The sequence below is a fragment of the Gadus macrocephalus genome, chromosome 19 (genome assembly GCF_031168955.1).
Source record: "Gadus macrocephalus chromosome 19, ASM3116895v1".
In the NCBI taxonomy this organism is placed as follows: domain Eukaryota; kingdom Metazoa; phylum Chordata; class Actinopteri; order Gadiformes; family Gadidae; genus Gadus; species Gadus macrocephalus.
The window spans coordinates 13404703-13426699 of record NC_082400.1 but is presented as its reverse complement, the minus strand read 5'-3'; the positions used below and the strand labels follow the sequence as shown (position 1 = coordinate 13426699).

Below are 21997 nucleotides of genomic sequence, written 5' to 3'. Positions count from 1 at the left end.
GGGCAGAGAGAGAGAGACAGAGGTCTTCATAGCGCTCCAAAGGGAGGGAGGGAGGAGGGGCAGAGGGTTTGATAGCGATCCAAAGGGGGGGGGGGGGGGGGAGAGGAGAGAGAGAGAGAGAGAGAGAGAGAGAGAGAGAGAGAGAGAGAGAGAGAGAGAGAGAGAGAGGAGAGAGAGAGAGAGAGATGAGAGAGAGAGAGAGAGAGGGAGAGAGAGAGAGGAGGAGAGAGAGAGAGAGAGAGAGAGAGAGAGGAGGAGAGAGATGAGAGGGAGGGAGGGAGAGAGAGAGATGAGAGGGAGGGAGAGAGAGAGATGAGAGGGAGAGAGAGAGAGATGAGAGGGAGGGAGAGAGAGAGATGAGAGGTAGGGAGGCAGAGAGATGAGAGGGAGGGAGAGAGAGAGATGAGAGGGAGGGAGGCAGAGAGATGAGAGGGAGGGAGAGAGAGAGATGAGAGGGAGGGAGAGAGAGAGATGAGAGGGAGGCGGAGGGTCTGGTAGCGCTCCGGAGGGAGGGAGAGTAAACTGAGTGAGTGAATGTGTGTAGAGCATTTAGTGTTTAGTGCGCTTAGCGTCTAGTGCGCGTGTTACCTTGGTGACTCGTGCAGCGTGGGGATGTGGCAGGCCAGGTGGTACACCTTGGGACACTTATCACAGCAGAGCAGCTCTCCTCCGTTCTGACACACCGCACACCAGTCCTCGTTGGGGTCGTCCTCCGGCCCCGTCCTCTTCTCCCCCCCCACCGCCGCCACCGCCGCCGCCGCCACCACCGCCACCGTCACTTCCAGTGGTCGGGGCGGCTCTTCTTGTCCGGTCATGGGGTCGGAGGTCGGGATCTGCTCTTGGGGTGGGTCCGGCTGTATGGGGCCCTGGGATTGGGCTCCTGTGCTGCTGTCCGGCAAACTGGCCCCCACTGTAGACTGAACCTGGGGGCCACAAAGAAGAAAATACAAACATGAGACTGCAGCGCCGACACTGAGGAGGAAGACGTCCAGAAGGGTACAAAAAGTAGCACTTTAACTTGGACTGTATTATTTTTTAGCATCACTACGGTTTGTTTTTACTGCCTAGATGGATGGACTGCATTTATAAACCAGCGGCGACTCAAAGCGGTTTACAATTATTGCCAAACATTCAGACACACATTCACACACCGACAGCGGTGTCAGCCACGCGAGGCGACAGCCAACTCATCAGGAGAAGTTTTGGGTGAGGTTTCTTGCTCAGTAACCCCTCGACACTCACGCTAGGAAGAGCCGGGGAACGAACCAGCAACCTCCCGGTTAGTAGTCAACCCCCTCTACCTCCTGAGCCACATGTCGCCCGGCCGTCACTGCTAAGATGGCCTTTGAAACACCTTGACATCTTTACTAGGAAAGTAAGTGCCATCAAATAGGCTAGTTGCAGCTCAAACGACAGGGGCGGGTGGTGCAAGTCATTCTGGGTAATGTAGTTAAACCACCCAGAAAAGGAGTCCGGCATGACCATAATATTAAACGCATTAATACAGAGAGAGACGGCAGCTCGAGAAGGACGGTAACAGGGGCGCCGTGGGTTAGGAGCCCTAACCACACCTTCTGGGAAGAAGGAGCCAAAGCAAGCCGAGGATCAAATACAGGAGTCATACCCTCAGGGAGCCACCAGGGGGAAACAAGGATTCCTACTCGGATACAAAGAGGGACGACTATCAGCGCTGAACAAACAACGACGAGAGGTCCAAGTGTTTGTGCGGCAAGATCTCCAAGAAGGAGAGAGGACTCAATATCCACCAGTCTAGGATGAAATGCAAGTAGCTACTGCAAGCACCACAATGCACAAGTCTATCACCCTGGTGAGACTATTTTTAGTAGACGGTTTAGGAGATTGGTTTCGGTCAACCAGGGGAACCCATCTGACTTATTACCTTGTATCATTATAATTATATATATTAAAATATAGATAATAATTATATACATTTCTGTGGGGCACTAGGAACCCATAATGTTTAGAAACATATGTTGGTAAATATTATTATTTTTGTTTTGTCAATCATCAAGTTCCTGTCTGGAATTAATTACAATTAAGGCAATTAGCAGACACTTTTATCCAAAGCAACTTACATTAATTAATTAACATTAGTTAATACACGCAGTGACACACAGACGGCAGAGTCGACAGCCAGCGATAGCCAGCTCGTCAGGAGCAGTTAGGGTTAATAAGTGTTTTGCTCAGGGACACATCAACACTCAGCTGGGGGGAGCTGGGGATCAAACTAGCAACCTTTCGGTTGCAAGATCACTGCTCGACCTCCTGAGCTAAGCTGATTTATTCATCCAAGACATTTGATCTCTAATTTTTTCTGTTGGGTTGTCAATAGTTCTGTATCATTATTGTTCAGGGCTGACTGACATTTAACTATACAATGATTTAAAATATTGTATAATTTCAACTATGATGAATAAATAAATAGTAATTGCCAAATATCCAGGTGATGTCATTTATTACATTTTTACATGACATAAGTAGAAAAACAATAGAATGTTATAATAGCCTAGTTCTGTACAAACATAAGCATTAAGTAAAAAATCTTTCCGGTATACAAAATATCTCGCCATGTCCAAAAAAGTACAACTTTAATTATAAGTTATATAATTAAAATAATTATGCATTGAGCAAGCACCTGGCAGCTACAATTAGATAGCAGCATTTTTTTGGCTAGTAACTAGTGAGACCAAGGTAGCTGCTAGGATTCACAATGAGCTAGCACCTGGCATTCCCACCTAGCTAGAAGCTAAGAGCAGCAACAAGCTACAACGTAGCGGTCACACTGAGCTAGCATCTAGCTCATAGTAAAAACAAGTTAACAGTCACAACAGGCTCACTGCTAGCAGTCCCACCCAGTTAGCACCCACAATAACTACAACCCAGTAGCTAGCGTCTAGACACTACAACGAGCTAGCAGCAACTATGAGGTAGCAGGGATAACTAGCTAACCGCTAGCAGTAACACCAAGGTAACGGCTAGCTGGGGGGGGTTATTCTCTTACAAAGTGGACATCGTCTTCGTCCTCCGGCTCGTCCTTGATGATGATGATGGGCCCGGGGGACGCTCTTCGGCGGCGCTTGGACGCCGGCGGCGTCGCAGGCTCCGACACGTACGGCTTCGCCCACGAAGTGGTCCTTTAAGATAAAGACAGCACACATTAATACACTACGTACTCTGATACTTAGACACGGATACACAATCCACACACACTAGTCTTAAGTATTATGTATTAGTAGTTAGTAATTAGAAAAAGTATTAAGCTTGAGCATGTCTGCTTCCAAGCAGGATTCAATAAGCATCTTGACACACGGATGTGATACATGAACCACACTTTTAGTTTGTAGGTTCGGTGAGATTCGCTTTGACTAGTGGATTTCATGTGATGGTTTCCTGATCACCATATTTCCCCAAACCCCACTTAAAACGTCAAACTGTCATTTAGAAGACTCTTGTAGCTTGCTGTTTTACGTCATTTGTGCTGCGTTGTCAGCGCGTTAGGGTCAAGGGGATGTTTTTGCTTTAACCGAATGAGAAGCCAACTTGCATTATGAAATGTGATTCATAAGAGTCAAGCGCTGCTTGTTGGCTAAGGGAACGCTGACTATGTCTGACATGCATTAACCCAGCTGTCCAGACCAAGGGCGATGGGTACTTTACTAGACAGCTTCTGTTTCGATACGCTAAAGACATCAAGTTATAAACTAGGTGCTTTGAAACCCACTCAAAACAATTCACAAATAACTGAAGTACAAGAGTAAAGAAAACCAACGTCAAAAAGGTAAAATCACATTAAATCATTGAAAGTCGGCCGAGTGGTCCAGTGTCACCAAACCCAGAAAGTACACATTAACAGTTCCATGATTGAAAGGAGGTGATGGTCGTTGTGGAACTCACCCTGCTCCCCGTTCTGATGACGAGGGCTTCGACGCTGGCGAGATCTGTCTTGCTTGTGCTTTAGAGAAGAAGAGAAGGTCAAAAGGTCAATAGATGAACAGTGACATCGTCACAGAGCACTCATACACTCTCTTTTATTCCTCAGCAATTTTGTTTTTAGTTTATTATCAATGCCGTGTGGTTGTGTATGATGATCATGTGTATGTTGATGACCTTCGCCTTGACATAAGAATTATACCTTCAATGAAAGCTTGACATAATACACATTTGATAACAACACACAAAACTTTCACCACCGCTAATGTGTTATGTGTGTGTTGGTTTTCCTGAAGGTCCTGGCACATCGATTCTTTAGCCTGTTTGGTGACTGGTTGCATTTAGCTAAAAGCTTTCTGTCGTACATTAGAGAAATCACACCCCGACATAGCAAGCTAGTCTTAATTGGGTTGTGAGTGTTGTGGGTCCATCGTTGGGGGTGACCAGCTACGCATTACGTTAAAAAGGACGTATTTTGTGCGTGGTGTACATCCACGAGACAGAAGTGGGTGTTTGTGTGTGTGTGTGTGTGGAGTTGTACGTTGTGCGTCCTGGCACTTAATGTACAGACCTATTGTAAGTGGTACGTCCTGGCACTCAATGTACAGACTTATTGTATGTTGTACGTCCCGGTACTTAAAAACATTGTACTTGGCATCGTGAAGCAGCTTATCCTAGCTATCTTTGTTGTGTATGGGGAATGGGTTAACATGACAATTGTAAGTAAGCACTTGTTTTTATGAACATGCTTTCTGAACCGACGGCAATATGTCGTTGTTTCTCTTTCTTCCGACAAATGTAATAATTGTAGGTCGCTTGGGATAAAAGCGTCTGCTCAACGCCCCGAATGCAAAGTGTAAACGTAGAAGGGAGTTGGGTGGAGAGCGGGTGGGGGTGTACCGCTGCGGTCGGCGGCGGCGGAGGCGTGGCTGGGGTCGCTGTAGCTGGGCTTGGGGATGGAGATGGTGATGGAGGGGGGCGCTCCGCCGGGCTCGCTGCGCTTCAGGAAGGACGGGTCGCTCAGGGCCCGCTGGAACCACACACACACACACACACACACACACACACACACACACACACACACACACACACACACACACACACACACACACACACACACACACACACACACACACACACACACACACACACACACACACACACACACACACACACCAGGGCAGCCGTCAACACGTGGAGCTCTGAGGGACAGGCGGGCCGTTGTGGCGTCGCGGCGGACCCACTCGCGGGAGCTTGAGTGCAAGCTCACATGTGCAAAATGTCGGCCCGCCCGGTGCCTCAACATTTTTCGAGTAACGAATATATGTATTATAATATTTCAATTTAGCAAAATGCCCCCTAAAGGAGTATATTGAACTGAAGACATTCAATGCGTAGGTATTCAGACGTCAGATGATATAGGCTCACATGCATCAGTACGTTAGCTCCTATTTGCTAGCAAGCTAGCAATGAGCTCCATTAGCACGCAAGACCATCAACCCCTATTCTAGCGCATGGGGGACAGCGGGCAGAGGGCAGTGACGCCATGGAGCCCGCTATAGCATAGCTACCTGCCTGTTAGCATTATTAGCATGCTAACAGGCCAGATACAAACCACGCCTGGAGTTATACTCTGGGGGGGGGGGGGGGGGGGGGTCCGTACCTGGTGAAGCAGGGCCTGCGTGGCCGACCCAGAGGACAGGGTGGGGGGGTACCGGGAGGCCCCCTGCATGGTGTCCATGGGCTTGGGCGGGAAGCCGGAGCTGTGGATCAGTTCCCGTAGGGACTGGAGGCAAAGAGGTCAAAGGTCAGGTTTGACCTACACGCGCCGAGGTGATTGTGTACATCCATACATCTCTGATCCTTCTATGCCGCAGTCAACCTCCTAGCCATTCATCCATCCATCCGTCCCTCACTCCATCATCATCCTTTCTTCGTCATCCATTCATCCATCCATCCAACTGTCCCTCCCTCCATCATCATCCTTTCTTCGTCATCCATTCATCCATCCATCCAACTGTCCCTCCCTCCATCATCATCATCCTTTCTTTGCCATCCATCCATCCATCCATCCATCTTCCCTTTATCCAATCGACAAACTGTCCCTCACTCCATCATCATCATCCATTCATCTCTGATCCTAGGGAATGGAGCCGCAGGGGTCAAAGGTTAGGTTTGACCGACACGCCAAGGCTATTGTGGACATCCATTCATCCATTCATCCATTCATAATTTTTTCGATCAAACCGTCATCCTCCTATCAGTACATCCACCTTTCACCCCATCAATCCATCCAACCGCTTCTCACGACATCATCATCATCATCATTCATCCACCCTCCCTCCCTCCCTCCCTCCCCTCCCCCCCCCCCCTCCCCGTCCGTCCGCCTCCCTACCTGTGGGGGGAACCCGGTGTTGTGGAGCATGGAGGAGCTGGGGCTGCGCGGGTTGGGGTGGGGCCCCCCGTACTTGCTCCGCTGCTGGGCCAGGCTGGGGGGCATCTGGGAGGGGGACGAGCCGCCCGGGATGGGCCTGGTGGGGGGGGGCGGGCCGGGGGGCCCCTGGGGGGGGCCCGGGACCCTGACGTTCTGGTACCACGACCAGTGGTTGGGGACGGGCGGGCGGTTGGGCTGCTGGGCCAACTTCTCCACCTGACGTAGAGCATTGGACTACAGTACAGTTATATAGTTATATACAGTTATATACTGTACAGCACACAGACTACAGTAGAGTTATATACAGTTATATACTGTACAGCACACAGACTACAGTACAGTTATATACTGTACAGGACACAGACTACAGTACAGTTATATACTGTACAGGACACAGACTACAGTACAGTTATATAGTTATATACAGTTATATACTGTACAGCACACAGACTACAGTACAGTTATATACTGTACAGGACACAGACTACAGTACAGTTATATAGTTATATACAGTTATATACTGTACAGCACACAGACTACAGTACAGTTATATACAGTTATATACTGTACAGCACACAGACTACAGTACAGTTATATACAGTTATATACTGTACAGCACACAGACTACAGTACAGTTATATACAGTTATATACTGTACAGCACACAGACTACAGTACAGTTATATACTGTACAGGACACAGACTACAGTACAGTTATATAGTTATATACAGTTATATACTGTACAGCACACAGACTACAGTAGAGTTATATACAGTTATATACTGTACAGGACACAGACTACAGTACAGTTATATACAGTTATATACTGTACAGGACACAGACTACAGTAATATAGTTATATACAGTTATATACTGTACAGGACACAGACTACAGTACAGTTATATACAATACAGGAGACACACAGACTACAGTACAGTTATATACAGTTATATACTGTACAGCACACAGACTACAGTACAGTTATATACTGTACAGCACACAGACTACAGTACAGTTATATACTGTACAGGACACAGACTACAGTACAGTTATATAGTTATATACAGTTATATACTGTACAGCACACAGACTACAGTACAGTTATATACTGTACAGGACACAGACTACAGTACAGTTATATAGTTATATACAGTTATATACTGTACAGCACACAGACTACAGTACAGTTATATACAGTTATATACTGTACAGCACACAGACTACAGTACAGTTATATACAGTTATATACTGTACAGCACACAGACTACAGTACAGTTATATACAGTTATATACTGTACAGCACACAGACTACAGTACAGTTATATACTGTACAGGACACAGACTACAGTACAGTTATATAGTTATATACAGTTATATACTGTACAGCACACAGACTACAGTAGAGTTATATACAGTTATATACTGTACAGGACACAGACTACAGTACAGTTATATACAGTTATATACTGTACAGGACACAGACTACAGTAATATAGTTATATACAGTTATATACTGTACAGGACACAGACTACAGTACAGTTATATACAATACAGGAGACACACAGACTACAGTACAGTTATATACAGTTATATACTGTACAGCACACAGACTACAGTACAGTTATATACTGTACAGCACACAGACTACAGTACAGTTATATACTGTACAGGACACAGACTACAGTACAGTTATATACAGTTATATACTGTACAGGACACAGACTACAGTACAGTTATATAGCTATATACTGTACAGCAGGCATGTCCACAGTCCGGCCCGCGGGCCAATCTTGGCACGGGGTTATATTTGATATGACCCGCGGCTCCATTACGAAAATGTATTATTTATGGCCCGCCAGCCCGCAACCGTTGCAATTTCTCTTTTCACCACATGGTGGCAGCACCAATCTGGCGCTAGCCACATTGCATGGACGTATTCCTACAATCAACTCATACATTTAAGTTCGCTTGATTGGGCTTTGTTTTCATTAGTTAATAAATGTAAGTACAACTCATTAGTATATCAGTTAAATCAAACTGTACATTTAAGTAATCTTGATTGGGCTTTATATTCAATCAGTTCATAAATGTAAGTACAACTCACTAGTATATCAGTTAAATCAACTTATACATTTAAGTAATCTTGATTGGGCTTTATATTCAATCAGTTCATAAACGTAAGTACAACTCACTCTCCCTCTGAAATGAAATAAATTTGTGTGTGACTTTATTATGGTCCAAAGATATGACGGGAGAGGAATTCGGCCCTCGAGGTATTTACATTTATCAAATATGGCCCCCTTTGAAAAAAGTTTGGACACCCCTGCTGTACAGGATACACAGACTACAGTACAGTTATATACTGTGCAGGAGACACAGACTACAGTAGTTATATAGTTATATACAGTTATATACTGTACAGGAGACACATGCCGTGTTCCCATACCCGTACCATCCGTACTAAATTTTGAGTACGTAGTACGTTCCAATTCAGATCCGGCGAAAAGAAGCATACTTCAAGGACCCGAATGTCGTACTCAAAACGTGCTAATCGTGAAGTTTGGATCGAAGGACACTTTCCATACTCAATGGCAGCCATCTTAGCTACGTAGCGGAAGAGGCGGAGCCAGGCTGAGCGCTCAACTCGAAAAAAAATGGATACCGAAGGGACAGCGCCTGCAGCTCCTTCACCATACAAATGTACGTTTTGTCGTGTTACATATTCATATTTATTACATTTTACAATCTGAATAGTTTTTTTTAGGCGATCGTCATTTCCGGTAAGTGCACCACGGAGTACTCGATTTGGAACAGCACTCGCATCTGGAAAATGTACGTACTCAGTGAGTACGGATAGTATACTTCCTTTAAGTATACTCATGGAAGTACGGGTATTGGAACACGGCAACAGACTACAGTACAAGCTGGCAGCCTCCTGCCTAAAGGAACAGCCGGTAGCAACAAGGTAGCACTCTGCCTAAAAGGAACAGCCGGTAAGCAGAACAGCCTTGCCGGTAGCACCCTGCCTAAAGGAACAGCCGGTAAGCAGAACAGCCTGGCCGGTAGCACTCTGCCTAAAAGGAACAGCCGGTAAGCAGAACAGCCTTGCCGGTAGCACCCTGCCTAAAGGAACAGCCGGTAAGCAGAACAGCCTGGCCGGCAGCACCCTGCCTAAAGGAACAGCCGGTAAGCAGAACAGCCTGGCCGGCAGCACCCTGCCTAAAGGAACAGCCGGTAAGCAGAACAGCCTGGCCGGCAGCACCCTGCCTAAAGGAACAGCCGGTAAGCAGAACAGCCTGGCCGGCAGCACCCTGCCTAAAGGAACAGCCGGTAAGCAGAACAGCCTGGTCGGCAGCACCCTGCCTAAAGGAACAGCCGGTAAGCAGAACAGCCTGGCCGGTAGCACCCTGCCTAAAGAGAGAGAGAGAAGGGGTCTACCTGCATCTGCAGCTGGGCGAGGGTGCTCTGGCGCTGCTGCTGGCTGGCGGCCGACAGGCTCCCCGACGACCCCTCACCTCTCGGGGGCAAGGGGGGGTTGGCCACGGGCTGGCGGCCAGGGGCCCTCTCCACCAGCAGAGAACCTGGAGGGAAACGCGCCTTTAAACACTCATCGCTCGTCGTCAAGATCGCCGTGAACTTCAGCTCACAGAACCGATTTATCTGTTCAGGTCTTTGTTTGGTTTCAGTTTTCTCCATCGTTAATCTCATTCGTATCATCTCGTCTCTCAAATCATTTCAGCTAGTCTCCGTTTTATCGCACCGGTTTCATCTCAACCTTTCAAGTAATCGACCATTATTAGCATTAGCATTATTTAACAGAATAATGAGTTAGCGCACAGTGTGAAACACAGAGATAATGAGTTAGCACAAAGATAATGAGTTAGCACAGTGTGTAACAGAGATAACAAGTTAGCACAGAGATAATGAGTTAGCACAGTGTGTAACAGAGAGATAATGAGTTAGCACAGTGTGTAACAGAGAGATAATGAGTTAGCACAGAGATACTTAACCCGGTGCAAAAAAGAGATAATGAGCTAGCCTGGGGTGTAACACAGATAATGAGTTAGCCCGTGGTGTATATCACAGATATAATGAGTTAGCACAGAGATAATGAGTTAGCCCAGTGTGAAACAGAGATAATGAGTTAGCCCGGTGTGTAACAGAGATAATGAGTTAGCCCAGTGTGAAACAAAGATAATGAGCTAGCCCGGTGTGTAACACAGAGATAATGAGCTAGCCCGGTGTGTAACAGAGATAATGAGCTAGCCCGGTGTGTAACACAGAGATAATGAGCTAGCCTGGTGTGCAACAGAGATAAAGAGTTAGCCCAGTGTGAAACAAAGATAATGAGTTAGCCCGGTGTGTAACACAGAGATAATGAGCTAGCCCGGTGTGTAACAGAGATAATGAGCTAGCCCGGTGTGTAACACAGAGATAATGAGCTAGCCTGGTGTGCAACAGAGATAAAGAGTTAGCCCAGTGTGAAACAAAGATAATGAGCTAGCCCGGTGTGTAACACAGAGATAATGAGCTAGCCCGGTGTGTAACACAGAGATAAAGAGTTAGCCCGTGGTGTGAGACGCGGCGGTTCTTACCCAGGTCGACGTTGGAGGCCCAGAAGCCCGAGCGACACTGGAAACGGACCGAGCTCTGGGGCACGATGGACGGGTTGCAGTTGGCCCGCATCAGGTAGTGGATCTGGAACAGGATCTGAGACCGAGAAAACTACAGTCAGCATGCAAGGTCAGAGGCGGAGAACACGACCGCCGGCGCACCCCTCAGACTACACACCGAGGCAGTGGTACCCAACCCTTTAATGGCGTGTGACCGCTTCTAAGGTCGTAGGTCATGATTAATAGGTCATAGGTCAAGAGACCCCGACATTGTCAACCCAGCCAACAACCGTCTGTAATATCAATGTTACGTTTACATTCAGGGCATTTAGCCAACGGTTTTATCCAAAGCGACTTACAATAAGTACATTTGGCAGAATAAAGAGAAACAACGATATTCTTTATTCTTTATTTCAAGGATAGCCCCTTGAGATGTATCATCTCATTTTCGAGGGGGTCCTTACAATAATGACAAATAATACAATGAAAGTGAAAAGTAAGTTATAAACATAAATTCAAACACATAAGCACAAGGACAAACGCACGCACACTCACACACCCACACACACTCCAACAATGCTCCCCATAGCTACCCCCCCCCTCCCACCCCCTACCAGACAGTATTACACAGAGTACAATCAAATATATTAATATACATTACATACAATAAATACATTTTCTTGCATGCACAAGTAGAATATACAGTATATCGCTGTCTGTCACGTAAAAATGTTCATAGAACCAAGTGCCCAACATTTACAATTTCTAGGTTAACCCGTTCCCCGTACTCAACAAAGACAGCTAGGAGAAGATGCTACACAATGCTAAGCACTGTTTTTAAGTGCCAGGACGTACATCATACAATAAGTGTGTGCGAGGGGTGTGGGGGTAGGGCTATACAGAGTCACGGTGAGCTCTGCCCGGCCTGACAGCAGCTCCACGGTGAGTGGGGGTGGGTGTGGGGGGGAGGGGGTACTCACCAGTCTCTTGCAGTACAGCAGGGCAGTGGTGCTGTGGCTGGAGGTGGCCCACTTGGTGAAGCGGATGACGTGGTCCAGGTGCCTGGTCAGGGAGGAGACCTCGTCCTGCTGCTTCTTGAGCCCGATCTCGTGGTCCTTGGTCAAGGTCTGACGACATCCACAGAACGCGTACCACGGACGTTAGAGTGGGGTTAACCGGGGGGGGGGGGGGGGGGGGGGGGGGTTCTAATCAACAATTAATCACCTCGCGAATAATTTTGAATAATTGTTTTAGTATATACTACACGTGAACACTTTTTGCCGGGATTTACTTGTTTTTATTAGCGGTTTATTTTTTTTATTAGCGTGACGAGACGACCGCCACGCGCAGGAAAACAATATCCCGAGTTCTCAATCGTGGGATATTATCCAATATCCCGAGATAGCGAACCAATCAAACTGCGCCATCTTAGGAGGTTCACATGTAGCATATACTAATGTACTTTATACCATACATATTTATGCATGCATGGGACACAAAACAGCAGGAAATGCTTTCGATGTCCGGCAGATTTGAGAAAACCGTAGGATGTAATGCATAACTAGACATGTTTGGAGGTAAGGGTATTTTAAAAGTGGACATTGTGTGATTTTATTAATACAAGTCACTGGATGTTGTGTGTTATGTTGTAATGTGCATCACTAGATATTGTGTTATGTTGTAATGTGACTGACTGGATATTGTGTTGTGTTGTAATGTGACTGACTGGATATGGTCTTGTGTGTTGCTTAATGCTTTAATGTGAGCCGCAGCGTCAGTGAAACGGTCACAGTGTCAATAAAGGTTTGGACGGACCTCCAGCTGGTTGACCAGGATCTTGCCCTTGCGGTTGATCTCCATGATCAGACTGCAGATGGACTTCTTGATCTCGTTGGTCACCAGCTTGCGGTTCTCGTCCACCTGCTGCAGCCTGGGAGCAGAACAATATATTAAAGACCAATGGTTCCCCCCTGCCGTACTCCAAAGAACCACCCCCTAGGGGGTACTTTGGAGTACTGCAGGAGGTACTCCTGAAAAATGCTTGTAAAAAATACATATTTAAAAAAAAATAAAAAAATAAATAAAAGAACTCTAATATATGTTGGAGGGGGTACAGTAGTAGAAAAGGTTAGAGAAACAACAACGATATATAGACATAGGAAACACAATACCCGTCCTTCTAACACCATGTACTTATTTAGAGGAAGTCATTTTGCGGACGCTCTTGTCCAAACGACAATACGCAATCAAAACAAAAGCGGAGCAGCAAAATGGGTTTCTAAAAATGTAAAACCTGCTGGACAGAACGAGGTAGCATTTGGCGTGAAAAACCATTTGAATACCGTCATTTGAAATGGTTTGTGCGTGGCTGATTATGGATGACTGCATGCATAAATGAAGGGGGGGAAACGCTGCAAAGTGCAGAGAATTGAGTCTTTCTGAGTGTCGGTTACCCAGAGCTGATGCAGGTGGACACCTCCTCGATGGCCTTCCTCTTCTGCTGTAGCTGCTGGGTCATGTTCTCCAGGTACTGCCGGTGGTTCCTGTACGCGTCCTCCAGGAACTGGTAGCTGCAGAGAACCACACCGAGAGTCAACACGCAGCTTAGGTACCATTGAAGCCGGTAGCTGTAGAGAACCTCACAATGGATCAACAGAACCACACCATGGATCAACACCCGGCTAATGAATGAAGCATTTTATTAATCCTTGACGGGAAATTAAAGAGCAGACGGTATAATAAAAAGTAAAAAAAAAACACATTATAATTTTATATATGAAATTGAAATCTGAAAAGAACTACGTGTAAGAGTATAATATGTGATGCTTCATGAAACTAAAACGTTGATCCTACTAGAGCCATAGTAAACAACATAAAATGCCATATTGGTTAATCTGACTTTTACAGTTGGCCGCTGTGTGTCTGGACTGAAAGAGAAAGACAAAAAAGTTGTGAAAACCATACATTTTGAAGACCATTCACAATCCTATTTAAGATATATGAAGGCCTAAAATTCTGATGGTTGGATTTTAGACTTTTTAAGGACCCACGGAGACCCTGATGAATACAATCCCCCTTTTGGTCCAGCTCAGGCAGACCCGTGAGTGAAGGTGAGGTATAAAGATGCAGGCGGAGGACGGCGTACTTGTGGTCTTTGTGTTTGAGCAGCTGGCAGTCCCTACAGGTGAGGCGGTCGCACGTCTCGCAGAAGAGCTTCAGGGGCTCTTGCTTGTGGACGTCGCAGAACACGGGCCGCTGGGTCGACATCCCCACCGCCTCTGGAAGCGCGCAGCCAATTAGAAGGCCAGACGTTAGACACATTGAAGACACAGCAATCAACAAGGTGTGGAGAAATCATTGTGGTCCGTTCTTGACCCCCTTACGCATGCAAGGGCAAGGAACCCTCATATTCGTACCGCTGGTACGAATATGAGGGTTCCTTGCCCTTGCATGCGTAAGGGGGTCAAGATCCTTTACAGAGGCCTCGTCCCAACATGGATTACGGGTCTGCTACCTTTATGTACCAGGGCACAAGAGGTAAGGGAGTTTTGTCTCCCTCCCTCTGGGGGGCCAGGGTCACGGGGGGTGTCATACATATACAGCCTGTTAAGCCCTTTGAGACTGTACCTGTGATTAAGGGCTATATAAATACAATTCAATCGAAGTGAATTTATTGAGTTGAGATAAGTCTACAAACGTGTGCCCTGGTAGATTAAAGGCACAGACCCATAATCTGTGTAATGAGCAACAGGTGTTCAGCCTGTGATTACACCTGTGTGAAGATGGTCTATTAGGGAATATCACAGATGGTGGCAACTTCAACACTGAAACCCGATCTCTCCATAGTCCTGCTGTCAAGACACAACTGAGAAAATGTTTGATGGAGCCAGTAGTGGTTAGGACAATGGTCAACTTAGGGACAGGCACTTTTTTGGGATGTTGTGGTTCATTATTAGTGTTGTTCCGATACCAGTATTCATCCGATACTGCTTAAAATGGGGTATCGGCGCGTACGCAAGTCTATGCGCCGCTCCAATACGATCACACAACTAGTTAAGTTACTACACAGGCAAAGAACATCACAAACATGTGCTGCGTTCATTAATGCTCGAAAGTTAGAATAGGAAAAACGTCATCTCCGACCCACGTGCGTTCGAGCTACCAAGTCAGAAAAACATGGATGCTCACGCTTAACTACGGGAATATATACTCGTATCGGCAGATACTCAAGTTCAGGATCGGAATCAGGACGGAAAAAAATGGTATCGTAACATCTCTATTGATAATAATTGACGGTATATTACCTGGGGACATCTCCTCCTTCTGCCGTATGGTGTGATCTCTGGTGAACTTGACCCTCTGGTGGGCCTCGATGCAGGTGACACACAGGAACTCCACACACTCCACGCAGTAGCCCGTGGCCTCTGTGTTGTCGTCGCAGCTCATACACACCTGGACGGGAGCGGAGGAACAGGTGTGAGCCCACCTCATGTCTCAACAGCCCCCTGGTCACCATGGAAACCAGGTGGAGAGACCCCAACCACGTGAACACCACGACCAGGTGAAGACCCCACCCAGGTGAAGACCCCGACCAGGTGAAGACCCCACCCAGGTGAATACCCCACCCAGGTGAAGACCCCACCCAGGTGAAGACCCCAACCACGTGAACACCCCACCCAGGTGAAGACCCCACCCAGGTGAAGACCCCACCCAGGTGAACACCCCACCCAGGTGAACACCCCACCCAGGTGAAGACCCCACCCAGGTGAACACCCCACCTAACCACTGCAGGCGAGGGGCCGACTGACCTGGCTGTTTTTTTCCACCGTGCTGCTCGGCATCTCCGCAGAGTCCTTGACGAAGAAGTTGTCCAACACGTCCATCTCCCAGCATTCCTGTCTGCAGACCGGACAGCGGATAGCGCCCACTAGTGGAAGGGAGAGACACGCACACGATGAGACACGGAAGGCACATCTTTGGCTGGTCACATGCTTGGTGTTCTCCTCACGAACGCAATGGTTGGACCGTTTAAAAACCGCAAACACTGTTCCTAGACCAGAGGACGGTCAACCATGGCCACACAGCATACAAAGATTGCAATATTAACCATAGTGATGAACATAAACCGATTTGTAGTTGTAATTTATTTGTTCTCGATTCAGACATTTTTTTAATCGATTATTTCCACAAAAAAAAATTAAAATTAAAATAAAGAAGCATAATCAGTCATTGTAATCTAGAAGCGAGTATGCCTAAATGTTCATGTCCTTTTACATTTGTCCATGTTATAATTATTACTTTTATGCTGCAAGTTTAGCTCAGGAACAATACTATACAATGGTTCATTCCCTTTTTGCTAGTTAAAGCACAATGAAATGGTTAATTCAATTTGAAATGGTTCATTCAAAATAATATTAAGGTATTTTTGTCATCTGCATGTATTATTGAATCGATATCGAAGCAATTGCATCAATATCAAATCAAAATCGAATCTATTCAAGACCTAAAGAATCCAATTGAATTGAATTGAAATACCCAGCCCTACCGATTTGATTTGTGTTTCTCGTGCTTACAGTTAGGGGTGGGAATCTCTTGGTCTTTTCCAATTATGAGGTCAACAATCCGATTCTGAAGCGATTATCGATGCAACAATTTTTTTATGCACATTTCCAAGCGTGATTTTCAAAAATATATATATGCATCTGGGTTTGCTACTCAGAGTTTGCTAATCACTTCCTACTTTTGTGATGATCATTAAAGACATCAACAGATGAATTAACTTATCTAATATTTCATAAGAGAGAAAGCTTTCGTCACAAATATGACTTTCTATGAATGAACCATGCAATTATCAATGCAGCTTGCATTATAACACAATATGGAAGCATGCAAAAAATAGGTTTCAGTTTTATTTTCTTTCTAATTCTTCTTTCTTTTCTTTGTCATTAAAGGAAAAGCTGCTCTTGAATTAGGAGTTCTTGTGTTTGGCTGTGAGTTTGCACGCATGCTATGCGTAGGCTGAATCGCAATCGTGTCAAGACAAATCAGATTGGCCAATACAAACTGAAGATAAATTCAATAATTTAAAAATTACAAAAATTATCCATCTCTGGCGAACAGAATGTTGCAGCAGGCAAAAAATAAATAAATAATATATATATATATTTTTTTTTACTTCCGATTATTAATTTATCTGCATCGAGAGAGACAGAATAGTTCTAGCGAGAATCACAATGCATCGAATAATCGATTATTTTCCCCACCTCTACTTACAGTTATACATTGTTGATTACAATTCAAAAGGGTTGATTCAATGGGAAACAAAACCTTAGACTTTGTAGTGTCTAACTGGTCCGACACCAAGACCCCCTCAGGATGCAAATGTATACTTGAGTGAACAAGAACTCGTCACGCAATCACACACCATTACTAGAATGGTTTACTGGAAACCAAAAGTCTCACGACTGGTCATGTCTGATCCAGATGTTCGACAACGCCTAGCCAAGTCTGGGGGGAGATCCCATCGACTGGTCATCTCTGATCCAGAGGTTCGACAATGCTAGTGGGAGATCCCCCAGTGCCTACACCGGAAACCAGCCTGAGCACCGACTGAGTTACGCAGAGTTTCCCATTTTGTTTTGGAGATATCCTTTCATGGCTGCAGCACGACAACATTGTAAAATCCAACCAGAGCAAGTATAACGCGACCGATACAAAGAGAATTGGAGTCAGCTTAAACCACGAGGCCTCCATCTGTTAGGGCCTCTACAGAGAGAGAGAGACAGAGAGGAGTAGGGCCCCTAGAGACAGAGAGAGAGAGAGGGGGGGGGGGGGGGGTTGGGCGATGGCACATGTGGTGAAGTGTGAGAGCTTTCTTCAAGTGGGGCAGGGCCGGTATGTATCCTGTGTGTCTCGCAGTGTGGGCAAACCAGCCCGAGAGTCTGGGCTTCCGAGCAAAGCCAGCTAATTACAAAGCACCCTGCCCTGCCCTAAACAACGGCCTCACGAAATTGCAATTCGACTGGACACAACATTTAAATGGCTGTTTGGAGGTGAATCCTGCAAGCTCGTAAAACAGCCAAAGCAGTGGAAGAATAAGGTTATCAGTGAAGCTCCAGCCTCGGTGAACAGCATATGGATTATATAAAATACAGATTAACGTATTTTTATTTCACGTGTAAGAATTTGAAGCAACTAGCGGTAAGGTTGCAGATTGTGGCCTGTATTGTGTGTGCCAAATCGGTACTTCCCAAATGATGACATCGTCAATGACAGCATCGAGTGTCAAGGGATGAGATACCTTTAGAGTTATGATTAGTGTGTAAATGTAAAACTATTCACAGCTTAATAAAGGTAAAGAGCCTTCTACATTGAAGATCAATCAATATTTAACAGTTCTACTAAGGGAATAAATATATTCAACCAATCACAATCATGTATCTTTGTCAAAATCACCATGGACACTGTATGCTATAAGATATGGCCAAAGTCACAGCCCATTTACGTTTCTCCACACACAGTCCTCCTATTGGATCCATAATGGTGATGGTGAACTACATTTATATACCAAAAGAATGATAGCCTACTGTGAGTTTCCAAAGCATGGATGTATTTAAGACCGCACACCCGTTCATCATAATCCCACCCATCCCCAACTGCCATTCACAACACGATTTTTACACTTTGGGTTCAAAAGTGTGAAAAACTCGGCTCGACTAGGCTCTACGAGGCATTGCCACAAGAAGGTCTAGCATCTAGGAGACGTACTCATTCCATATACAACAATGCTCATCGCAACACTATTACACAACAACGGTACTCAAAAAGAATCACAAAGAAGTCAAAGCCATTGGGACATGGCTACGGACCTCCTTCAAAGAACCATTAACCAAAAACACATTTTATCAAAACATGTTCTGTCTAGAGCCGTTTGTCCACTCTGGGCTTCTGTACAAACATGGCGGAGCAACAATGCGGATAAGACCCCATGGGAGAGGACCCCATGGGATAAGACCCAATGGGAGATGAGCCCATGGGAGGGGACCCCATGGGAGGTGACCCTCACATATTTTGTGATATGTGCACATTTGTGGAATATGTCCTGAGAAAATAATGAAAAAACATTGCCCAAAAAATCGGTTATTTGGGGTATAACTTGGTGGTGTAGACGGTGATGCTACCATCTCATTTATATCCCTAGTCAGGCTACAAAATTACCTTCTTGAATGTAGCCTTTTAACATGCAGGATTTGATAATCCACTGATCAATGAAGGGTTTTGCTTTTTTCTTTTTCTGCCAAATGCTCAATTCCATCATCCAATGGCTGTTGGCAGGTCACGTGTGTAGTTGATTTGGAAGCATTTAAAGGCAATTCATTATAGCAAGTCGTTCTGTTACAGCGGTCGTGTATGAATAGTACAATAAGCTTACAGGGTCAGGATAGTGAGTTGGTCAGAGCGTTTGACTGCCATCTGTCCACAGTCTACCGTAAGGCAACCTTCAGTAAAAATCCATTTCCCTTTGATTTCGCGTCTGCAAAATCTGTCCATGACTAAATAGTAACTTTAAAGGACGTAGGCAAAGGCAATGCATAGACACAGCACAGAACAGATACTAGCATCTCCATTAACATGTAGATGGGTGTGAAAGGTGATTCGTTCAAAGTAAATATTTGACCCACAGAAATTACACTTCCTAATAATACACTACCCCAAACACTATAACAAATGGTAATAATATCTGTAATTTTCACAGCATTTTTGCACTTGAAATCAACCTTGGGTGGTATCACTACCACTTGAACACTTTACTACAGCTCATTACTTATTACCACTGTCTTGGTTTCTCTTATTATTACTTACTTTATTTTGTTATTATTATTTATTATTGTGATCTATGCTTCTACTTATTTTTACTCATATTTATTTACTGTATCTTGTATTGTTGCTGCTGTGTGGCTGTGGAGGAACCAAGCCTTAGAAATTTACTCCTGTATACTTAAGATGTTAAGAGTGATTCTGATTCGGTCTTACTTGGTTTGTTGTGGTCCACTTGGAACTGGGGGTCCCGCCTCGGGTCTGCGGTCCTGAAGGGGGGCGGCAGGCATCTCTTGCAGAAGGAGTGCAGGCAGGGCAGGATCTTGGGCTCTCTGTTGTTCAGACTCAGTTTGCAGATGGGACAAGTGTCCATGAGCCCGAAATTGGCCCCCAGCTGCTTCAGCCTCTCCTCCTCAGCCGGCAGACTCTCCGCCTCGTTCTCCACGATGATCACAATGTCGTCATTGTCCACATTTTCCGAGTTTTCATCCATTTTGCTGGATGTTGTGTGTCCTGTGATGTATCGACTATTTTTCCAGCGATAATCAATGAGGCTGCACGTCGCCTTTGGAAACAAGCGATTGTTTACAAAGCTAAACAATATGACGAAATGAACACGTTATGGATCCCATAATTGACGCCTTAATGGGTTCACCTGCGGACGTTTCTTGTCTCTGAACAACATAATAACGTGAAAGATAACCGAAATAACATCTAATACCTCTGAATAATAGCATCCACTTCTCTCCGTTCAGATGCTACGTTAGCTTCGCTAGCTTTCTTTAAAACTTGAAATAACGAGCACATCGATCACCTTAAACCACGTTCCTCGGGCTTCAATAGTACTTCTATGCTGTACGTTTAACTGGAACCATGACGAGTGTTTAATTATTGAAGTTATAGTCGATATTTCATCTAATAATGGATGAGTGAAATGCTAACTTCTAAACACAGAGGTTTTCCCCTACTTCTTCTCTTGTTTTAATTGGTAGCCGACACCCATCATATCGGCACGTTACCGCCTCCCACTGGACTGGAGTGGAGTTCATTCGATTTACTGGCTCCTAAATAAATTTACAAATATTTAAATATATTTAGTTAGATAACCTCAATTAAATCGATGTCTTTATTTCTGAATTTAAAATCAGAATTCTGATATTAAATTCAGAATTGCGATTTTAAAGTCAGAACTCTTTTCATTCTGTTTTTTAAATCAGAATTCTGAGATTGAAGTCAGAACTCAGAAATAATCTGAGTTCTGAATAATATTAATCGCATGTTGCCCTTATCCTCTTCCGTACTAATTCCAGCAATGTTGAGAATAAGCTTCTTCTTCTTCTTCTTCTTCTTCTTCTTCTTCTTCTTCTTCTTCTTTTAGTTTTTTTTGGAAGTGGACAACAGCTTTTATAGGTCTGAAAATAATCATAAATCAGGGATCCTAATACTCTTATTTACATTTACATTTAGGGCATTTAGCGGAAGCTTTTATCCAAAACATCTGACAATAAGTACATTTGTCAGAAGAGAAACAATATATTGCTGTCGGTACAGAAAGATATTCATGGGCCAAGCACCAACAATCACAAGGTTAACCCATTACATGAATACAACAAAGGTAGAAGTACTGTATATAACTCATATTGAACAACATCCACAAACCAAAACAAGTAAATCAAAACAACAAACAGACTATTACTTACATTCTATTCGTTTTTGAAATCTTTAGAAACTGAAAAAACGAAATTAAAGAAGTCATCCCCTGACAGTTTACTTAATCATTAACTCATTTGTAGCCTTATTTTAATATTGCTCTATGATCTCTGAACATCCAACAATTGATGGACCCGGGATGTGACACCGGATGACAAGGGAGCGAATCTGAATAATGAATGTGACAAAATGTCATAACCTGTGATTCATAAACTTGGTGTGGCCAATTTGACCTTTGACCCGGTGTGATCTGTTTTTGGTGATCGTGCACTTGTCCCTTTGACCTAATACTTATTTTATCAAAAGGTAAAATGGGTGATGGGGGTTGACCTCCTGGATGCTCTAAGTCAGTGGTTCCTAGGGGTTCCTAGGGGTACTTTGAAGTACTGCAGGGGGTACTCCTTGTTCACCCTGAACAAGTTTGAATTCTGAAAGCTGGAAGTAAATAGAAAATCGAGAAAAGTGGTTGA

The 21997-nt window shown here is 44.9% G+C and overlaps 1 protein-coding gene across 1 annotated transcript in view; it reads right to left on the bottom strand.

Annotated features, from left to right (window-relative positions):
* LOC132447577 (transcription intermediary factor 1-alpha-like) overlaps nucleotides 1-20814 on the bottom strand; it is a 25156-nt gene extending 4342 nt beyond the window's left edge. Inside the window, 15 exon segments of the mRNA XM_060038413.1 lie at nucleotides 589-923; nucleotides 3023-3155; nucleotides 3916-3973; nucleotides 4852-4981; nucleotides 5615-5737; nucleotides 6347-6601; nucleotides 9826-9968; nucleotides 10983-11097; nucleotides 11981-12127; nucleotides 12816-12930; nucleotides 13454-13570; nucleotides 14146-14278; nucleotides 15305-15452; nucleotides 15809-15927; nucleotides 20034-20814. Of these exon segments, the coding sequence (XP_059894396.1) occupies nucleotides 589-923; nucleotides 3023-3155; nucleotides 3916-3973; nucleotides 4852-4981; nucleotides 5615-5737; nucleotides 6347-6601; nucleotides 9826-9968; nucleotides 10983-11097; nucleotides 11981-12127; nucleotides 12816-12930; nucleotides 13454-13570; nucleotides 14146-14278; nucleotides 15305-15452; nucleotides 15809-15927; nucleotides 20034-20310 (2348 nt within the window). The 5' untranslated portion in view covers nucleotides 20311-20814.
* Nucleotides 20815-21997: the final 1183 nt, after the last annotated feature.